Genomic DNA, 20,258 nt, shown 5'->3' on the forward strand with positions numbered 1-20,258 from the left:
CGCACAGTAATGCTGTTTCCCCAACAGAAACTGGCTACAACAGAATGGTAAAAAGTATGCAGAGACTCATTACAGAAATCAAAGGATTTAAGGTTCTTAAGAAAGAAGAGTCTGCTTTGTCCTGTTTTGTAAGCTGCAGTTGTGTGCGCTGACCAGTTCAGTTTGTTGTCAAGATGTACTCCGAGATATTTATAAGACTGGACAACCTCAATGCTCTCACCAGCGATTACAACTGGATGATGGGGAGGGAGTTTCGGTCTACGGAAGTCTACAATCTTCTCCTTTGTCTTAGATGTATTTAGAACAAAACCGTTTCTCTCACTCCAGACTGTGAAGGCAGCAATAAGGTCTCTATACTCCATTTTGTCCTCTCCTTTTACACCTGCCACCACTGCTGTATCATCTGAATATTTCTGGATGTGACAGGATTCAGACTTGTATGTGAAGTCAGCAGTGTATAGAGTAAAGAGAAACGGCAACAGTACTGTCCCCTGCGGGGCCCCAATGTTTGTCACTACTGTCTCAGAGATATTGCCACCCACCCTGACGTACTGTGGACGTTCTGTGAGGTAGTTGCGAATCCAAGTGATTAACATGGGATCCACTCCAATCACCTCCAGCGTTCCTCTCAGAATTTGAGGTTTGATTGTATTGAAGGCACTGGTGAAGAACATGAGTCTAACATACCCCCCTGTCCCATCCAGGAACGAGAGAGTTTTGTGTAACATGTATAAGACCGCATCATCCACCTCCATTTTCTCCTGATAGGCAAACTGTAATGGGTCCACAGCTTGCTGCACCTGTGGTTTGAGAATCCGAAGTAAAAGCCTCTCAAAAGTCTTCATAATGACAGACGTCAAGGCCACTGGTCTGTAGTCCTTTACCCCTGTCGGTAAATCTAGTGCAGTGGAATCGCTCCACAGAGCCATGAACATGTGTGAAAATGAACTTCAAGTGAAAGAAAAAGCAAAGCTGCACTTTTCAAAAACATAAAACTGTTTCCAAAAAACTGCAGAGTCATTTAGAAAATCTCCGTTCATCTCCAGCAGTCATTATAAAAAACTGAACAGTCCAACCAAACATAACGTCTGGTCCACACACACATGTTCTAACCCTGCTGCTGACAGAACACTTCAGGAAAACATCACATGAAATAAAACATGAGGAACCAGTGTCTGAAATCTATGGAAGTACGTTTCCGCTATGAAAAAAAAAAAAAAAAAAAAAAAAAAAAAAAAGCCCCACAGAAAGTCGAAATTACGAGTTTTAAACTCGTAATTATTAGTTTTAAACTCGTAATTAGGAGTTTAAAACTTGTAATTAGGACTTTTAAAACTACTAATTATGAGTTTAAAACTCATAATTAGGACTTTTAAAGTAAAGCACATTGTAACTGAGTGTACAGAACAGAGGAGGCAGGAGGAGGACTGTTGTGTTTATCACCTACGTACTTTTATAAATTAATAAATTAAGCTCCAGTAAAGTTTCTGGCGTCTTGAACAGATCAGTGGGCCCTGAGTGCTGTTCTGACCACTGTTTTGTGCCGTGAGAGCTTTTCTGACCACTCATGAGCTGTGCTCTGGGTCTGTGAGGGCTCGTCCTCCTGGTCTGAGTAGAGTGCTAGCTGGTCACAACCCCTGCTCGTTTATTGAGGAAATTATTAAAATACCAAATACATTTAATCAAAATTGATATGGTTCACATTTTGTAAATGTTACATTCCTCAAATTACGAGCTTTAAAGTCATAATTAGTTTAAAACGGACTTCCATAGAAATCAGACATCTGCTCCTCTGTGTGTTTTCTGTGTTTGTGTTTTTATTTATGTTTCTGTTTGTTCATGTCTTTTGTTTCTTAATATTGTGTCAGTGCTTTTACTGAGAGGCAGATTTATTCAGATGAATAGAAAAGTCTCAGAATTAATTAAACCATGAGCTTTAAATTTTTGTAAATAATTATAAATCATCTTCTGCTTTTTTACAAAACATATTTTCACAAATCTTAGGGTCAGTAAATTAAAATAAATTATGCGGGTGCTACAAAAATAAAGTCGGGGCATTTCAACATTAAAGGCGTAATTTTACGAGAATAAAATCGAAGCCAGAAAAAGTCGTAATATTATGAGAAAAAAGCCGTAATTTTATGAGAATATAGGCTGCTGTGCATGAATGAGTGACCAGTGCATTATGTCTTTTGGAGAATTTGGGGTTCACGCACAGTGAAATACTGTGTCTTTTAGCCCACCATCACCACACTATCATCAGTCTAAGTACTTTGTAGAAACACTGCAAGTGTTTGAGTTTATTTCGTCAGAGGAATCATATGGATTTCATTCAATTTTAGATGACATCCATCCATTTTCTTTTGCTTATCCAGGGCCAGGTCTCAGTCTAAGCGGGGACTTCCCTCCCCCCAGACACGTCCTCCAGTTCCTCTAGTGCAGGGGTGTCAAATACATTTTCACCAAGGGCCACATCAGCAAAATGTCTGCTCTCAAAGGGCCAGATGTAAAATAAATCTAATACTTTTTTTTAAGTTGTTAATTAACAGTTTCTGTATTTCTTACTTATACAAGTTACAAATATTGCATAAGCATTTGCCTAGATGTAAAATATGTCTGTGTAACTGGATATCCCCTGATAAATTGAGATTTTAAAACCATTATACTTTTTAATTTACCCTGTCGAGGGCCACATGAAATGATGTGGTGGGCCACATTTGGCCCCCGGGCCTTGAGTTTGACATATGTGCTCTGGTGGGACCCCAAGGCGTTCCCAGTCCAGACGAGAGACATAGTGTCACAGTTCTGCCTGTTTTCTTGTTTATTCCCAGTCCAGCTTAAGTTCCCATCCTGTTCCAGTCCTTTCTTTGCTGCCTCCCTGTTTTCCCTGTACCTGCTGTTCATTACTAATCAGAGTGTAGCCTATATGTTCTCACTCTGTTCAGTTTGTGTTGCTGGATTGTTGTTTCTTCATTTCATTTGTTTATCTAAAAGACACGCAGGCTCTGTATTTCAAATAAACCTGTTGTATTCACCGAGACCAGGAGTTTGGCTGTGTTCTTTGTGTCGCACGTCCAGTTTATTACCTGTGTAACATAGTCCCTCCAGCATGTTCTGGGTCTTCTCCGAGGCGGGACATGCCCAGAACAGGCGTCCAGGGAGAATGCTGAACAGATGCCTGAGCCACCTCAGCTGGCTCCTCTCGAAGTGGAGGAGCAGCGGCTCCAATCTGAGCCCCTCCCATGTGACCGAACTCCTAAACCCATCTCTAAAGGCCACCCTGTGGAGGAAACCTATTTCTGCCACTTGTATCTGTGACCTTGTCCTTTCTGCAGGTCCTGGCTTGAAGACGCCATCAGGACAATATCATCTACAAACAGCAGAGATGAGATCCTGTGGTTCCCAAACTTCAGTATTTGGTCATCAGACGGCAACTTATTCATACTTTTAGAAACCAACAGCAGCTTGTTTCAAATAATTAAGAGTAAAACGTTAAACTCCTGTCATTTATAATATTAAGCTCCACAGCACTTCTATAAATAGTAAGATAATAGTAAGAGTCGGATGTTTAGGCAAATAGTTCATAAGGGACTGCCATGTGTTTTTGTTACAACAGACCAAGTTTGACCAAAGTGTATGGATTTTATAAATATGAAGGTGTTTCATGGATTAGGATGTGTTGACTTAGAGCAGGCACTAGGGGGCGTTTGAAACTCTCCAAGTGTTTTTTGATGAGGAAACATTACAACATGGTTCAATGAGAAACCTTCAGTTTAGAAAATAATGGCATGTTAAGTTTGGTGAATGTGTTTCTCACACATGCTCTGAGCTCCAGGTCATTCACTCTTTAGTGGAGCTTTGAGGATTTACTCAACATATAGAAGTGTCATAATCTTATGGCTCATGGAAGCAGCTTTCTGTGATAAACCTTCACCAACAACTGAACAAACAGGAGACATCTGCATGTACTCTAATGTGGACTCCCTCTAGTGGATGTGTGGAGTACTGCTGTTTTCTCTCAGAGGTTTTTGTTCAGAGTTTTGGTGTTTCCTGTCACTGTGGGCTGCAGAGCACAGTAGTACACAGCAGAGTCTGTCACATCCACATCCTGGATCTTCAGAGAGAAAGAGTCCTTCTCAGTCTCAACTTCAAATCGCTCTTCATTAAACTCTGCAAATTTGTTTGTCGTAATCCAGTTTGATCCTACTTTTCTTTTCTTCATCATGTATTTAGAAGCTCCTCGTCCTTCTTGCTTGTACCAGAACAATGTTGGATTTGTGGAGCCCGCCTCAAAAGTGCACTGTATTGTGGCTGTGTGTCCCTGAGGGACAGAGGCGTCTCCTTGTGTCTGGGTCACTGTGTCTTCTCCTTTACACTCTGGGGAAGAACAGAGGAGCACAACCAGAGCTGAGAGCAGTGTACACAGGGCAGACTCCATCTTAAAAGCTCAAATCCTCTCAAGTGTCTGTGTCTGCTCCTCTCTTACAGTCTGGCTCTTCTCACACCTCTTGATGCTTTTGTGATTGTGTGCGGTCGATGCTGAAGTTCAGATTAAGACAGTGTTTCCCTCTAGTGGATGTGTGGAGTACTGCTGTTTTCTCTCAGAGGTTTTTGTTCAGAGTCTGTGTGTTTCCTGTCACTGTGGGCCTCACAGCACAGTAGTACACAGCAGAGTCTCCCACTGCAGCAGAGGACAGGGACATATAGAAATCCTTTTGGTCTTCACTCATTTGGACTGAAAGTCCCAGGATTTCCTTTTTAACTTCTTTTCCTGTTCCCATATGGGAATACATGAATTCTGGAGGTTTTCCTGGATATTGTCGATACCAATAAAACTGATCACCACTAGAAGCTCCTCTCTCATAAAAGTATCCCAGAGAGACAGAGGAGTCTTCTGGAGCACAGACCTCAGGCTTTAGAGCAGTGAGCTCTTCACATCTGACTCCTACATGAAAACAAATGAATGTACAAGTTAGGAACATATTTCCTGCTGCTTCTTGCTCTGTGCTTCAGTAAGTGTTGAGTGGATGTAATAAAGTGTCAACATAGGTTTCAATAAGACTTACCACTCAACAAAAGCAGGAGCAGTGCTGCCATTAAAGGAAACATGTGTCCAAAACACAGCTGAGTGATCCTCATGTGAACTTTCTGAAGTCTGCTTAGATTCTCACACTGACAGTTGGCTTTGCTGCGTCTGTGTTTAGTCTGAAGCTTCACAGAGAGTGTCTCCCTCTAGTGGAGCTACTGCAGGATTGTGTTGTCTTTGCTCCAGAGGTTTTTGTTCAGAGTTTTGGTGTTTCCTGTCACTGTGGGCTGCAGAGCACAGTAGTACACAGCAGAGTCTGTCACATCCACATCCTGGATCTTCAGAGAGAAAGAGTTTCCCTTCACCTCAGAGTCAAACTTATTTTTTTTTAAATGGAGGGAATTATCCTGTGTTCCAACTGTGCTCCTCTGTAGAACGTACTCTGGAGTATCTTGGTATTTCTGTCTGTACCAAAACAAGTAATAATTTACATGTTCACTCCTTTGAAAAGTGCACTGTATTGTGGCTGTGTGTCCCTGAGGGACAGAGGCGTCTCCTTGTGTCTGGGTCACTGTGTCTTCTCCTTTACACTCTGGGGAAGAACACAGGAGCACAACCAGAGCTGAGAGCAGTGTACACAGGGCAGACTCCATCTTAAAAGCTCAAATCCTCTCAAGTGTCTGTGTCTGCTCCTCTCTTACAGTCTGGCTCTTCTCACACCTCTTGATGCTTTTGTGATTGTGTGCGGTCGATGCTGAAGTTCAGAATTAGACAGTGTTTCCCTCTAGTGGATGTGTGGAGTACTGCTGTTTTCTCTCAGAGGTTTTTGTTCAGAGTCTGTGTGTTTCCTGTCACTGTGGGCTTCACAGCACAGTAGTACACAGCAGAGTCTCCCACTGCAGCAGAGGACAGGAGCAGCTCCAGTCCACGTCTGTTGTCTGAGACTTTAGCCGAGAGCCGTGTGTCTGACTGGACAGACGTGGCCGGCCTCGAAAAGTTCATTCCAGAGAGATAGAAGAGGAACTGAGGAGCATCTCCAGGATTCTGATGATAAAAGAAGAACTGATCTCCTGATGCTGTAGGTGCTGAGGTTTGATAGGACACAGACACCATGAAGTCTTCTGAGACAGACTGCTCCAGGCTGAGAGGAGAGAGGACATCACCGCTCACACCTGAAACACACAGGGCTCAATGAGGAACTAACATGGATATACACATCTACTGAATTTAATATTTAGCTCACTGTGAACATTTCAAATGTGTTCTAGGAAATTCAACTTTAATAAAAACATTTTGAACTGCAAAACTAACAAAATAATGAAACACTTTCCCGGGTTAGCTGTTTTCTTAATAAGACCCAATAGAGACACAGGAATATGAAGTTCTATGCAGAAGACATAAGTCACCTACACATTTACAGTAAAGTGTGTAGTTGTGAGCGTTAAAAATAAGTTAGTTTGTGTTCATCACAGCTGTAGAAATGATCAGAAAAGAATGAGACCTGTTAGAATGGAGACGAGCAGCAGAGGACAGAGGGACATGGCTCTGAGACGCTCCATGGATCTGAGGACTTTGTACTTGGATCCTCACAGACCTGAAGATGAAGACGTTTGTCAGCACAGTCACAGTCTCACTCAGTGTCTCCCCCTGGTGGACGTGTGGAGGTTTATGTTCATAGACGAGGGATGTGCCGTCACTGTAGACTTCACATTAGACCCTGTCTCTTTAAACCAGTTTTGGTCCCAGTCTGACAGAACACATGTTTGTGAAACAGGTGAGCTCCAAAGTACAGAGTCTAGACAAGAGCAGCGCCATCTACAGGAGAGAGGAGGACACTAAGCAACTTCTATACATAAATTAAAGTATCATAAATTTTGTATCAACAGTTATTCTGAAGTCAGGTAGAAGACAAAACTTTATTAAAAATTATTTATAAAAATTACATTATTTTAAGACTGAATTTCTCTGCTGTTTCTGACCTCGTGCAGTTGAATGCCTCTCCTAGTCTGTGCCTAATGTAAAACAGACTGTGCTGTTACATGCAGCAGGTATCGAGTATCGGCTCCTCCTGATGTGTCATTGGGATGTTTGAGATGTGATTCACAACACCTCAATCATAGTTCTCGTTTTTACGACATTTAGAAAAAGCTTTTTAAATTGGACTAGGCCAGTTATCTGGTTTTCCTGTCTGCATGTAAACGTAGAGACTGATGCAGTTGGAGGTCTCTAAAGACATGAGATCAGACAGAATCTGTTTTTCCTTCAGTTTATGGACTGGAGTGTCCATTTGCAGCTCCTCTGCTTTGTCCACACATTTCTTTTTACAAACCCAATTCCGGTGAAGTTGGGACACTGTGTAAAACTAAAAAAAATACAGAACACAATGATTGGCAGTTAAAACACACAGGTGTATTTTTATTTTTTTTTTCAAAATTTGTTTATTTGGCTTATGTAGAAATTGTACAATGTACATTCACATATCACAAATAGTGAGAAAGTAAAAAAAATATTCTGCACAATTTCCTTTTATAACACAATGATACACACACGAAAACATAAACACCACACTAACATTCTCCATCCAAATGACAAAACGGAAAAAATGCAGTTACCCGTCCTGACCATGCATATACATACATACATACACACATAGATACACGTACATATGCATATACATAAATGTACATACTGAAGTGAGAACCCATGAACCTAGATGACATAGGAGATGAGGAATTATATCAATAGCTGGATAAATTTGGAGAAAGAAAGAAAGGACCTCCAGAAAAAAAGGGTTAATCAGGAATAGAAGGGAAGTTAATTTGTTGTACTACTCAGAACAATGGATGCCATATTTGTGCAAACCTATCAGAGGAGCTGTGAAGTGTCAATCTTATCTTCTCAAGTTTAAGAAAATAGAGTATATCTCTGAGCCACTGTATAAATGATGGAGGCTTTGGGGACTTCCATTTCAATAAAATTACCCTCCTTGCAAGAAGGGTCATATAAGCAAGGGAGTTCCTCTGGGAGTTGGAAAGAGAGAGTGGCCCTACAAAAATCCCAAATAAGGCACTCAAAGGATTTGGGTGAATTATCTTGTCAATAACACTTGAGATTATTGAAGAAATTTCAGTCCAATAACCATAGAGTCGTGGACATAGCCAGAATGTATGAATAAGGTTTCCCGTTGATTGTTGGCACCGGTCACATATTGGAGAAATATTGGGGTATATTTTGGATAGGCGTGATTTTGTATAATAAACTCGGTGAACAAGTTTACACTGTATAAGACTGTGCCTAGCACAAATGGAAGACTTATGTACTCGTGTTAAAATTCGTGACCACGTCTCATCAGACAGAGTCTCACCAAGATCTCCCTCCCAAAAGGCCCTCACTGAGTCAAGAGAATTTGAGCGAATAACTGATATCTGATTATAGACTAACGAAATAGACCCTTTCAAGGGAGAAGTGGGTAAAAGCAAAGAATCAATAGCAGAATCTTTGGGTAAATTGAGAAATGAAGGGAAGTTGCTATTAACAAAACTGCGAACCTGCAGGTATCTGAAAAACTGTTGTTTTGGGAGAGAGAATTTTGCAGATAGCTGCTGAAAAGACGCAAATATCTTATCAACAAACAAATCCTTAAAAGTCCGTATTCCAAGACTTGACCAATTCAAAAAGGATTTATCAACAAGAGAAGGAGGGAAGAAATGATTGGCTGCTAAAGGGGCATTGTGTGAATAAATTTGCAAACCAAAGTAACGTCTGAATTGAGTCCAAATCTTAAGAGATATTTTAACAATATGGTTCCTTGAGTACTTTTTAGTAGGGGATTGTATGGGTGAATATAACAGTGCAGCAAGGGACACTGGTTTTACAGAGTTCTTTTCCATAACTAACCAATCTAATAGGTGAGCTGTTTCGGATTGAAGTCAATATTTAAAAAGTCTTATATTGGAGGCCCAATAGTAATACCTAAAATTTGGTAAGGCCATCCCACCCGATATTTTAGGCCTTTGTAGATACTGCTTAGATATTCGAGAAACTTTCTTATCCCAAAGAAATTCGGCCACGAGTGAATCTACCTGAGAGAAAAAGGAGCTGGCCAGAAAAAGGGGAATGCACTGGAATAAGTACAGGAAGCGACATGACATTCATTTTAACACAGTTAATACGTGCCACTAAGGACAATTTAAGTAAAGACCATCGTTCAAAATCCTCCTTAATTTTCAACAACAGGGGAGAGAAGTTTGCTTTAAACAAGTCTTCTGGTTTGCGCGTAATCTGAATTCCAAGATATAAAAAACTATCCTGTGCCATTTTAAAAGGTAACCCTTGTGGAGCATTAAGTGGAGAGTTTAATAAAAAGAGCTCACTTTTACTTAAATTAAGCTTGTATCCGGATAACTGTCCAAAGACTGAAAGTAGACGCAAAACCACAGGTACTGACGTAGTTACATCTGAGACATATAAAAGAAGATCATCTGCATATAGTGAAACCTTCGCCTCCAGACCATACCTATGTATGCCTCTGACTTCTGGGTTGGTACGAATAGCGATAGCCAAGGGCTCAATATCCAAAGCAAAGAGCAGTGGACTAAGAGGACACCCCTGTCTAGTGGAGCGGTGCAGCGAAAAGTATGCAGAACGTGAAGGATTGGTCTTAACGGAAGCTAAGGGGTTAGAGTAAAGAAGCTTAATCCAGGTTAAAAAATTATGACCCAGACCAAATCTTTTAACCGTGTGAAACAAGTACGACCACTCCACCCGGTCAAAGGCCTTTTCGGCATCCAGGGAAATTAAGGCTTCCTGTGATTTACTCTGGGAATGGTTGTAAATTATATTGAAAAGTCTCCTTAAATTGGAGAAAGAGTGTCTATTTTGAATAAAACCAGTTTGGTCAGGATTAATAATATCAGACAAGGATGTTTCAAGATGCCTAGCTAGAATTTTGGACAAAAGTTTAAAGTCTACATTTAACAAACTTATAGGGCGATAAGAGGAGCAACGGAGAGGGTCTTTTCCCTTCTTTAGGAGAAGCGAAATGGTGGCTTGATTTAGTGTATGAGGTAACACACCTTGTGCAAAGGACTCATTATACACGTCCAGTAACAATGGGACAAGTTTGTCTTTAAACTTTTTATAAAACTCAGATGGGTACCCATCAGGGCCTGGGCACTTCCCACCTTGAAGGGACTGTATCGCTGAGCCAAGTTCCAGTAAGGTAATGGACTTTCCTAATTTATTAGCAGTGTCCTGATTAACAGTAGGGATATTTAATGGTAAAAAAAGCGGTCAAAGTCTTCATCTGTAGGCGTAGTTTCAGATGCATATAGTGACATATAATATGCTTTGAAAGCTTGGTTGATCTGTGAGGGATCGGCTGTAGTTACACCCTGAGTAGTCCGAATTTTGGAAATTTGGCGAGAAGAAGTCACCTGTCGTATCTGATGTGCCAATAATTTACCGGCCTTATCACCATGTTCAAAAAACTGGGCATTAGATTGAAGCAGGAGTTCAGTAGCTCGATGAGTCATGAGAGAATCAAACTCCGCTTGGAGTAGAAGGCGTTCTTTGTAGATATTTGGGCTAGATGAAATTGCAAATAGCGTATCTAATTGCTTGATTTGTTGTCTCAAGTTATTCAACTTTTCACGTCTCAATTTACTCTCATAATGTATGTGAGAAATGATCTCCCCTCTAATAAAAGCCTTTAGGGATTCCCAGAGAAGGGAAGCAGACACCCCTGGAGTTCTGTTGATGCTAAAAAAAAAAAGTCAATCTGCCCAGACATAAAATTAACAAAGTTGTCATTGGACAATAAACGTACATTAAGCCTCCAAAGTGGCCGTTCAGATAGTGAGGTGCTAAATTTAAAGTCCATCAGAAGAGGAGCATGATCAGAAAGAATGAAGGCATCATATCTACACATAGATATAAATGAAAGTAACTGTTTTGAGGGATTAAAAAAACGCCACGCGTCAGACACTGCAAATTCTTGCATGAGAGACTGAATTGTTTTTGCAGACCGTGAAGGTACAGCTGGTTTTGCTGAAGAACGATCCAGAACAGGGTCAAGCCAACAGTTAAAGTCCCCACCTAATATTAAATGATAGGCTGATATATCTGGTAGGGTGGAAAATAAACGTTTGAAAAAACACTCATCGTCACAGTTGGGTGCATAAACATTGACCAACGCAACATGTAGGTCCTGAAGCAGACCAGTGACAATAACATACCTGCCATTAGGATCTGAGATTATCTGATGGGAAACAAAACAAACAGATTTGTGCAAGAGAATGGCTGTACCTCTAGCCTTGCTGGAGAATGAAGAATGATAGACTTGGCCCACCCAGCTCTTCCTCAGCTTCAAATGATCCCGGTTCCTAAGATGGGTTTCCTGTAGAAAGATGATCTGAGCCCCCAGCTGCTGTAGGTGGTGCAGTACTTTACTACATTTAATGGGATTATTGAGCCCTTTACAGTTAAAACTGGTAAATCAGAGGTCCTTTCCTACTGAAGACAGCATGATATTAAATCAATTAAGTATATAAACATGGGTTATCATAAAGACTTATCCAGACATTTTGTAGACGGAGTGATGTAAAAGAAAGCTGGTTGGAGATGTGGCTATAAAACACACAGAACAACTTAAAAAAACATGAACAAATCGCAGAAGCATTCCCCCAAATGGAGTGCGCGATGTCCAATCCCCCCACATATCCCATAACCTGTCCCTCAAAGGGCACGGAGGTAGCTTAAACTGACTCCTCCATCTAGAATGTGACAAGAAATATACCCTAGAAGATTACACCAAATGAAAATAAAACACAACCCTCACTGTGATCTCTGCGCTGGCAAAACTATTGGCACTTTCCTTCACATGGTCTGGGAGTGCCCGGAAGTGAAAAACTTCTGGGAAAATGTCTCAAGGACACTATCTAAGATAATAGGCGTAACCATCCCTTGCACTCAGAGGCTTATTTTGCTAAATGATCTTTCCAAACTAAACTTGACAATCAATGACCGGCGTGCATTACTAGCAGGCCTCACAGCTGCCAAAAAAATTGTAACATGTCGCTGGAAGTCACTTCAACCTCTGACTGTAAAAGGGTGGCTTTTGTCTTACCGAGAAATAATTCAGCTGGAGTGTTCTGCTGCTCGAATGCACGGAGCAAAAGCAAAAAACATTTTTTGCTGGTCTGACTTACTAGCCAAAATCAAAATCTGAATATATGGTGGTTTTTGTTTTTTGTTTTTTTTGTTTTTTTTTTTTTTGTTTTGTTTTTGTTTTTTTGTCTCCCTGCACTATGTGGATGTTTATGTCAAACTGTACTGCTCTAACTGTATATTTATGAAAGATGCACAATTTGTGTATGCTTAAGTCCTTTTTATATATATAGTACATAATGAATATGTATAATCTAATTTCTGCTGATGTCTTTTGACGGAGGAAATTTGCTGTTACTGTATGGAAAGAATTCAAACCTGGACGGGATTATTTTTTATTTTACTTTTTACTTTTACTTTTACTATTATTATTATTATTATTATTATTATTATTATTATTATTATTATTATTATTATTATTATTATTATTATTATTATTACTACTACTACATTGTATTGTTTTTATATGTTTATTTTGTATTTAATTTGTCATTATTATTATTGTTAATTTTATTAATTAATTAATTTATTTCATTTTATTTTTTGTCTATATGCCCATCGGGGTGGCGGGTGGGAAAAAAGAAGGGGGAAAAGGTAATCAGATTCTAATCTGTATATTTGCACTTGAGACTGATACTTTAATAAAAATTTGATCACAAAAAAAAGAATGTGACAAGAAATATTACACAAAAAGAAAAAAAAAATGCACCTTGTTCAACATTTAACATAAGCACCATAAAATTAAATAAGTAAAACAAAACAATAAAGTAATTATAAAGATAAATAAGATTAAATTAAATAAAAGGAAAAACATACAAATAAAATTAATAATAATAATAAAATAAAATAGAATAAAATAAAATGATATTCTATAAATATGACCATGTGGGTACCAGTACCAAAGTCAGTAAAAATAAGATCTAATATAGCTGTAACTATACAATAGAGGAGCAAAAAAGGAAAAAATAATTTCTCATGCTACCAACAATAACAATTTAAAAGTATACTAAAACTACTTTAATAAAAAATAATATATAAAACAATAATTAAATAAATAGAATAAACAAATAAATAAATTTTTAAAATATATATATAATAATAGCAACCAATAATAATAATAATAAGGGAAAGATAGAAAAGAAACTTAAAATATAATTAAACCACCACAAAAAAATAAATTATTAATGTGTATATTCACAATAAACCCAATTTGTAAACCAAGAGTAATTAGGTATATGAAAACACAGAAAGGATCTTTTCACACCCACAGTGCTGCACCTGTCACCCCTTGCAGAAAGAATCCAACCAGACTTTAGATGGTGTCCGGGGCCACCACAGACTTAACTTGACTTTCAACAAAGTCCATAGCAAGTAATGGGTCCTCGAATCGATGAGTTCATCCACCAGGGAGGGTAACACGGAGCACAGCCGGGAAAAAAAGTCCAAACTTAACACCTGGACATGAGTGGAGCTCTTTCTTCACTTTAGCAAAGGCGGACCTTTTCTTTGAGACAGTGGCAGTAAAATCCGGAAAGACGGAGACCCTCTTTCCCTGGTAGAGTAGGGGGGCAGATGCTACAGCCTTACGTAGAATTTCGTTGCGTTGCTGAAACAGGTTGATTCGCACAATGAAGGGGCGAGGCGGCTCTCCATCCTTCGGCTTAGAGCGACTCGTGCGGTGTGCCCGATCCAAAACGGGTTTGTTGTCCAGCCCGAGCAGATCACTTAATAATGTGGCGACAAAATCTGTTGGACGGGTCCCTTCCGCTCCCTCAGGGACCCCCACAATACGTATATTATTCAGCCTCGAGCGTCCCTCTAAATCAGGGGTGTCAAAGTCAAATGGACAGGGGGCCAAATGAAAAAATTAGCTACAAGCCGAGGGCCGGACTGATCGAATGTTCATTGAAACTATTTAAAATGACTGCACATAGTCTAGTGAACCTAATATTGAACCTACTGAAAACCTAACAAATATATATGATCGGATCAGATAAATAAGGCAATATTTTGTTATGGCTCTGTCAGTAATTTTTAATTTTCAACAGGCACAAAAGACAAACTTCCTTGATGCAATGAATGAAGGCACCATCAGTATATTTTTTCAGGAAAATGGCAAAAGTAGGCTAAATTTACTTCAAAAAAATAAATAATATCAGCAATTTGCTATCAGTCACTCAGCTGAAATATTTTAAAAACACTGACTGAAATACAACAAAATAAAGTGCAAAAATAAGATAAAAACAACACTTTCTTCAACGAAATGTCACATGTGCTGTGAAAACAAATATTTAACTTCAACTTTTAAACTTTAACTGAGTAAAAACTCTAAATATGTTATTGCATAGTAATGTTCACTTGTTTGAGGCTGATACTTGGTGGTGTCTCATCTTTTGTAAAAGTTCATCAATGTTCGGGGTCAGGCTCTGAGCTGAGGAAATTCTCAGGATTGCGTGAAGGTGTTCAGCAGTAAGTCGACTTCTGTGTGATGTTTTGTTAAGCTTCATCAAAGAAAACAGTTGTTCACATAGGTACGTGCTGCCAAACATAGAGAGCGTTTGAGCAGCTTGGATGCGCAACTGGGCCATTGTTTCGGGGATGAAACGGACAAACTCCGCAGCACCTACTGCCGCATATTTTGCCTTTAGTTCGTCACTGCATTGGAGCTCGATCAGCTCCATTTGGAGGTTTGGTGGTGCGCTTTCCACGTCAACTGCAAATGGATTACTGAGCAGTAAAAACCTGTTTTTTTGTGCTTCAAAGTCAGCAAATCGGCGTCGGAAGTCAGAGGTTAGTTACACCAATTTTATCAACAAACTGTGCGCTCGGGAACACGCTGGTAGAGAGCTTCTCTTTCATGGTCTGGCAGCTAGGAAAGTGGCTCAAGTTTTCTTTCCGCATCTGTGCCTCCCACAGAGTCAGTTTGGTTTTAAACGCCTTCACTGTACTGTACATATCAGAGATGACTCGACCCCGACCCTGCAGCTGCAGGTTCATTGCATTCAGGTGACTCGTGATGTCACATAGAAAAGCCGTTTCACACAGAAACATTTCATCTCGGCATTGTGTTGTGTCTTTCCCTTTGCTTTCCAAGAACAGACAAATCTTCTCACGCAGCTCAAAACATCTTTGCAGCACCTTTCCCTGGCTTAGCCATCGCACATCCGTGTGATAGGGCAAATCACCATGCTCAGTTTCTAACTCGCTCAGAAATGCTTTGAACTGGCGGTGATTTAAACCTTTAGCTCTGATAAAGTTAACTGCACGTGTGATGGTGCTCATTACATGTTCCATTTTCAAGGCTTTACCACACAATGACTCCTGGTGTATTATACAATGATAAGCTGTCAGCTCACCTGTGATGTTCTCCTCCTGCATCTTCTCCCGTATCCTCGCAACCAGTCCGCTCCTGTGTCCACACATCGCAGGTGCTCCGTCTGTAGTCAACCCCACGAGTTTGTCCCAAGGCAGCTCCATCTCATTTACACATCTTGACACTTCTTCGTACAAATCATGTCCTGTAGTTGTGCCATGCATAGGACACAAGGCCAAAAACTCCTCTGTCACGCTCATGCTGGAGTCCACTCTGTGGATGAAAATTGACAACTGGGCAATGTCAGAGGTGTCCGTGCTCTCATCCACAGCCAGGGAATATGCGATGAAATCTTTTCCCCTTTTCACAAGCTGCTCTTTTAGATTGATTGACAGCTGGTCAACACGCTCAGCAACGGTGTTTCTGCTCAGGCTCACGTTCAAAAAGAGTTGCCTTTTGTCTGGGCAAACTGAGTCACAAACTTTAAGCATGCAGTTTTTGATAAAATCCCCCTCTGTAAATGGCCGGGCTGTTTTAGCGATCTCTTCGGCCACAATAAAACTAGCCTTGACAGCAGCCTCGCTTTGTGAATTGGCTTTTCTGAATAGAGCCTGGCGAGAATTGAGACCTCGTTTTAAGTCTTCCACCTTCTGTAGCCTTTGTTCCATGTCCATATTCTTGTTTTTGTCCGCGTGTTTCGTGTCATGATGCCGTCTCAGATTATGCTCTTTCATTACCGCCACACTTTATCCACACAGAAGACACACAGGTCTCCCAGCTACCTCCGTGAACATGTACTCCCACTCCCACCTTATTTGAAGCCCCCGGTTCTCAATGTCCACCTTCCGTTTTGCCATTTTAATAGTTATCTGAAAGTTTACTTTTGCTGTTAAGCTAATGACCGCAAATGAATAATACAATGAAGCCGCATCCCGCTCTGTGTGCCACCGTTGCATTGTGGGAAATGTAGTATTGGTGCGTGTAAAACACCTGCGGGCCGCTGGCTTGCTGAGGCCTGCGGGCCGGATATAATAATAAATCAATATCATTCTGAGGGCCATAAAAAACACTCTTGAGGGCCGGATCTGGCCCGCGGGCCTTGACTCTGACATGTATGCTCTAAATCTTCACACTTCTGTGATAGGAAGTCAACTCGCTCCGCAAGTGATGTCACTGTAGCTTGTAAGCTAGTTAGCTGACTGTCATGATCATTAGCAGATTGCTCAAGGCTTCCAATGATGTCGCTCTGCACACTTATCTTTGATTCCAAAGCCTCAAGAGCAGCCGTAATCTCTTTCTTAACTACCCCAGGAACAACCTGTTCAAACTCTTTGACAATATCCGCACGCATATTCTTCATCATTACCTCCATGCGCGTTAGCAGACGCTCGTTAGCGTCACGCTCAGAGTCGGCTTCTGGCTCAGGTGAGAGTGGGGGCTTGGCGCGGCCTGTTCTCGTAGTTTCGTTTTTTCCCCGTGTTTTTTTATATAATTCTGCAAAAAACCTACAGCTGACTGAACACGGGTTGATTGTGGATGGTACTTGCAAATAACGGTGGTTATTAGAAGATAATAAGGTGCAAAATATAATCGAAATGTCACATTCCCGCGGAGCTACTGCGGGCATGTCCTACATGGTCGGCGCTCGCTCCACTCCCCACACAGGTGTATTTTAAGTATTCTTCAACTTTCCTATTATTTTGTTGCCCCTGTCTCAGCTTTATTGGAACGTGTTGCAGACATCAAATTGAAAATGAGTCAATATTTGCATAAAAACAATAAGGTTTATCTGTTTGAACATTAAATATCATGTCTTTGTAGTTTATTTGGTTCAATATAGGTTGAAAAAGATTTGCAAATCATTGTATTCTGTATTTTTTATTTTATTTTACACAGCGTCCCAACTTCATTGGAATTGGGGTTGTACTTTAATTAATATTTTAGTATTATACAAAATAGAAGAAGACACAGAGAGGTAACAGCAAACCAAGTGTAGCTGGTCTGAAATATGTGGCTCTGTTTATCTGTTCACCTTCCAAATGTTTGTATCACTGATTCCACTGTAGGGCTGTTATGTCCCAGATACATAGTTTTAAAATCAGACAATCCCAAACCCATGATAAAGCCGAACTAACTGGCAACTCAAGTTTCTCTGTGAATAATGTGCACTTTCACATGGATAAAATACAAGGATACATTTTTCCAACTGAATTATTTACAAATGTGAGTCTTTGTGCTGCTCCACTGAGATTTTACAGATGTTTCCACTCTTCATCTGTCTTTCTTTCTTTCTTTATCAGGGACCATGTACGAACTCATTAATATTACAAAAGAAAAGATGATTTGTACCAGATTTAGCTACATCTACTTTCCATGTACAGTCCCTGGGCAGGTGAACAAACATTAAAATACACATTTCATTACATTTACATCATAAAAGTATCAGTTCATCATTATCTCTGGTTTTGTTTGTGAAGAAAGGCTCAGTTTAATGGAAATGTGAAGCTGCTGCAGTGGGTTCACATCCTGCACGTACCAGACACAACATACATTTAAAATACAGTGTTACTGTTTAAAACAGCACAGATCTAAAGGGCTGTGAGAGCAGCAGAGCACAGACTGGAGTTTAGATCTGGAGCAGTGAGAAGAAGCAGGTTCTACCACAGGAGGCTTGAGTGGAGCAGTCTCAGAAAGTGTCTCCCTCTAGTGGACATGTGGAGTACTGCTGTTTTCTCTCAGAGGTTTTTGCTCAGAGTTTTGGTGTTTCCTGTCACTGTGGGTTGCAGAGCACAGTAGTACACAGCAGAGTCTGTCACATCCACATCCTGGATCTTCAGAGAGAAAGACTTCACCTTCAACTTCAGCTCAGCATCCAATTTGGGTTTGTAAAACTCTGGGGATTTCAGTATTGTTTCACCAAACAACTTGATCATGTATTTAGGAGCTCCTCGTCCTTCTTGCTTGTACCAGTACAGAGTTGGACTTGGGTCGCTGGTTTGAAAAGTGCACTGTATTGTGGCTGTGTGTCCCTGAGGGACAGAGGCGTCTCCTTGTGTCTGGGTCACTGTGTCTTCTCCTTTACACTCTGGGGAAGAACACAGGAGCACAACCAGAGCTGAGAGCAGTGTACACAGGGCAGACTCCATCTTAAAAGCTCAAATCCTCTCAAGTGTCTGTGTCTGCTCCTCTCTTACAGTCTGGCTCCTCCCTCAGGTCTCTCTTGTCACAGCAGTGGTTCAGTGGTTTGTGTGTTCACTCTTCACCTCGGCCCCTGTTCATACTGTTGTCAGGGATGGGTGATATATCGGTATCGGCTGATATTGATATTTGATAACGATATTTACTGTGCTGCTCCATTCTCTGTGTGCTCTTTTTGAACAGACTCAAAATGGAAATAGAAGAGTCACATAGTTTTATCACTGCATGTTTACACAAACATCTAACACATTATTTTATATCCCAGAAAACAAAGTTTATTATTTAAAAAAAATAATAATAAAGTTTGTGATCTTTAACTGAAGATAAGTTTGTGTGACTTGATATAGAATTTAAAAGCTTCATATCGATATGTGCAAATATTATCGGCCACAGAAGCAGGACAAATATTGGATGTTGGTATCAGCTTAAAACTCCATATCGGCCCAAACTGTTGTTGTGTCGTCTGTGCATGAATCCTGTGTGAGTGTTTGGTGTTGGTCGAGGGGGTAGATGGGCTCCTGTCAGTCTGCCCCAGGACAGCTGTGGCTACAGTAGTTTGTTACCACCAGCGAGTGTGGAGAGAATGAATAATGCACAGTAAAGTGTCTTTGAGTGTCCAAAACTTGATAAATCAAAGGCTTTTTATTATTCTTCAGTCTGTGAGTGCATTATGTGAATGTGGTTTTGCACATGGTGCAGAAGTGCTTCATTTACAATGGCACAGTTTCTCTTTGCTTCTGTTTTATTCATCACAGCAAAGGTCAAGCAGTGAAATAGTGGAATGACAATCACTACATTCACCTGCACGCTGAGAAAAACAAAACTCTGGCCTACTCCGATTTCTAAAGTTTATCAACTGTGACTGGGAGGATCATGATCTGAAACTCTCAAATGAGTTGTTTCTTATCTATATTAACAAAAACATTGTTGTATGTGTTAGCTGTTTGTAAAGCCATAATAGCTACAGCTCTTACCAGAATCAGAACAAGTTTTATTTCCATTGTCAGTGAACAGAATTCACAAACGAGGAACTTGATTCAACGTTTTGGTGCAACATGACACAAAGAACAATAATATAAACTGACAGAATAAAGTAAGACCATGCATTAAAATAAGATCAATAATAGACTTTGATATAAAAATACAAAATATACAGTGAGAGCAGAACAACGGAGCAAAGATATCAGTGCAAACAGCTTAAATACAGCAGTTTAAAGTGACACTGACGGGTATTATACAGTGACAGGTGTTATACAGTGACAGGTGTTATACAGTGACAGGTGTTATACAGTGACAGGTGTTATACAGTGACAGGGGGGCTTTCCTGAAGTCTTCCATCATGTCCGTTCTCTTCCATCATGTCCGTTCTCTTCTGATCATGTCCACTGTCTTCTGATCATGAGCTCCATGTTGTTGTCACTGTCCCAGGTCACCAGCCGGTCCATCTCTCTCCTGTTGCAGACTCATCGCTGCCCGAGATGAGCCCGATGAGAGTGGTGTTGTCTCAGACTTGATCAGATTTACAGAGTGGTGGCTGGAGATGCAGTAGTTGAT

At 40.4% G+C, this 20,258-nt stretch overlaps 1 protein-coding gene and 1 gene segment (V, D, J or C); both read right to left on the reverse strand.

The window, feature by feature from the left end:
• LOC117385156 (M1-specific T cell receptor alpha chain-like) overlaps nt 1–5,400 on the reverse strand; it is a 68,762-nt gene extending 63,362 nt beyond the window's left edge. The window contains exon 1 of the mRNA XM_033982429.2: nt 5,308–5,400. The gene's annotated coding sequence lies outside the window, so the exon portion shown is untranslated. The remainder of the gene's footprint in view (nt 1–5,307) is intronic.
• Nucleotides 5,401–18,241: 12,841 nt separating this feature from the next.
• LOC129457023 (T cell receptor alpha variable 38-1-like) lies at nt 18,242–18,652 on the reverse strand. The segment is given in 1 exon segment: nt 18,242–18,652. A coding segment is annotated over 1 exon segment (411 nt).
• Nucleotides 18,653–20,258: the final 1,606 nt, after the last annotated feature.

The sequence above is a fragment of the Periophthalmus magnuspinnatus genome, chromosome 17 (genome assembly GCF_009829125.3).
Source record: "Periophthalmus magnuspinnatus isolate fPerMag1 chromosome 17, fPerMag1.2.pri, whole genome shotgun sequence".
Classification (NCBI taxonomy): domain Eukaryota; kingdom Metazoa; phylum Chordata; class Actinopteri; order Gobiiformes; family Gobiidae; genus Periophthalmus; species Periophthalmus magnuspinnatus.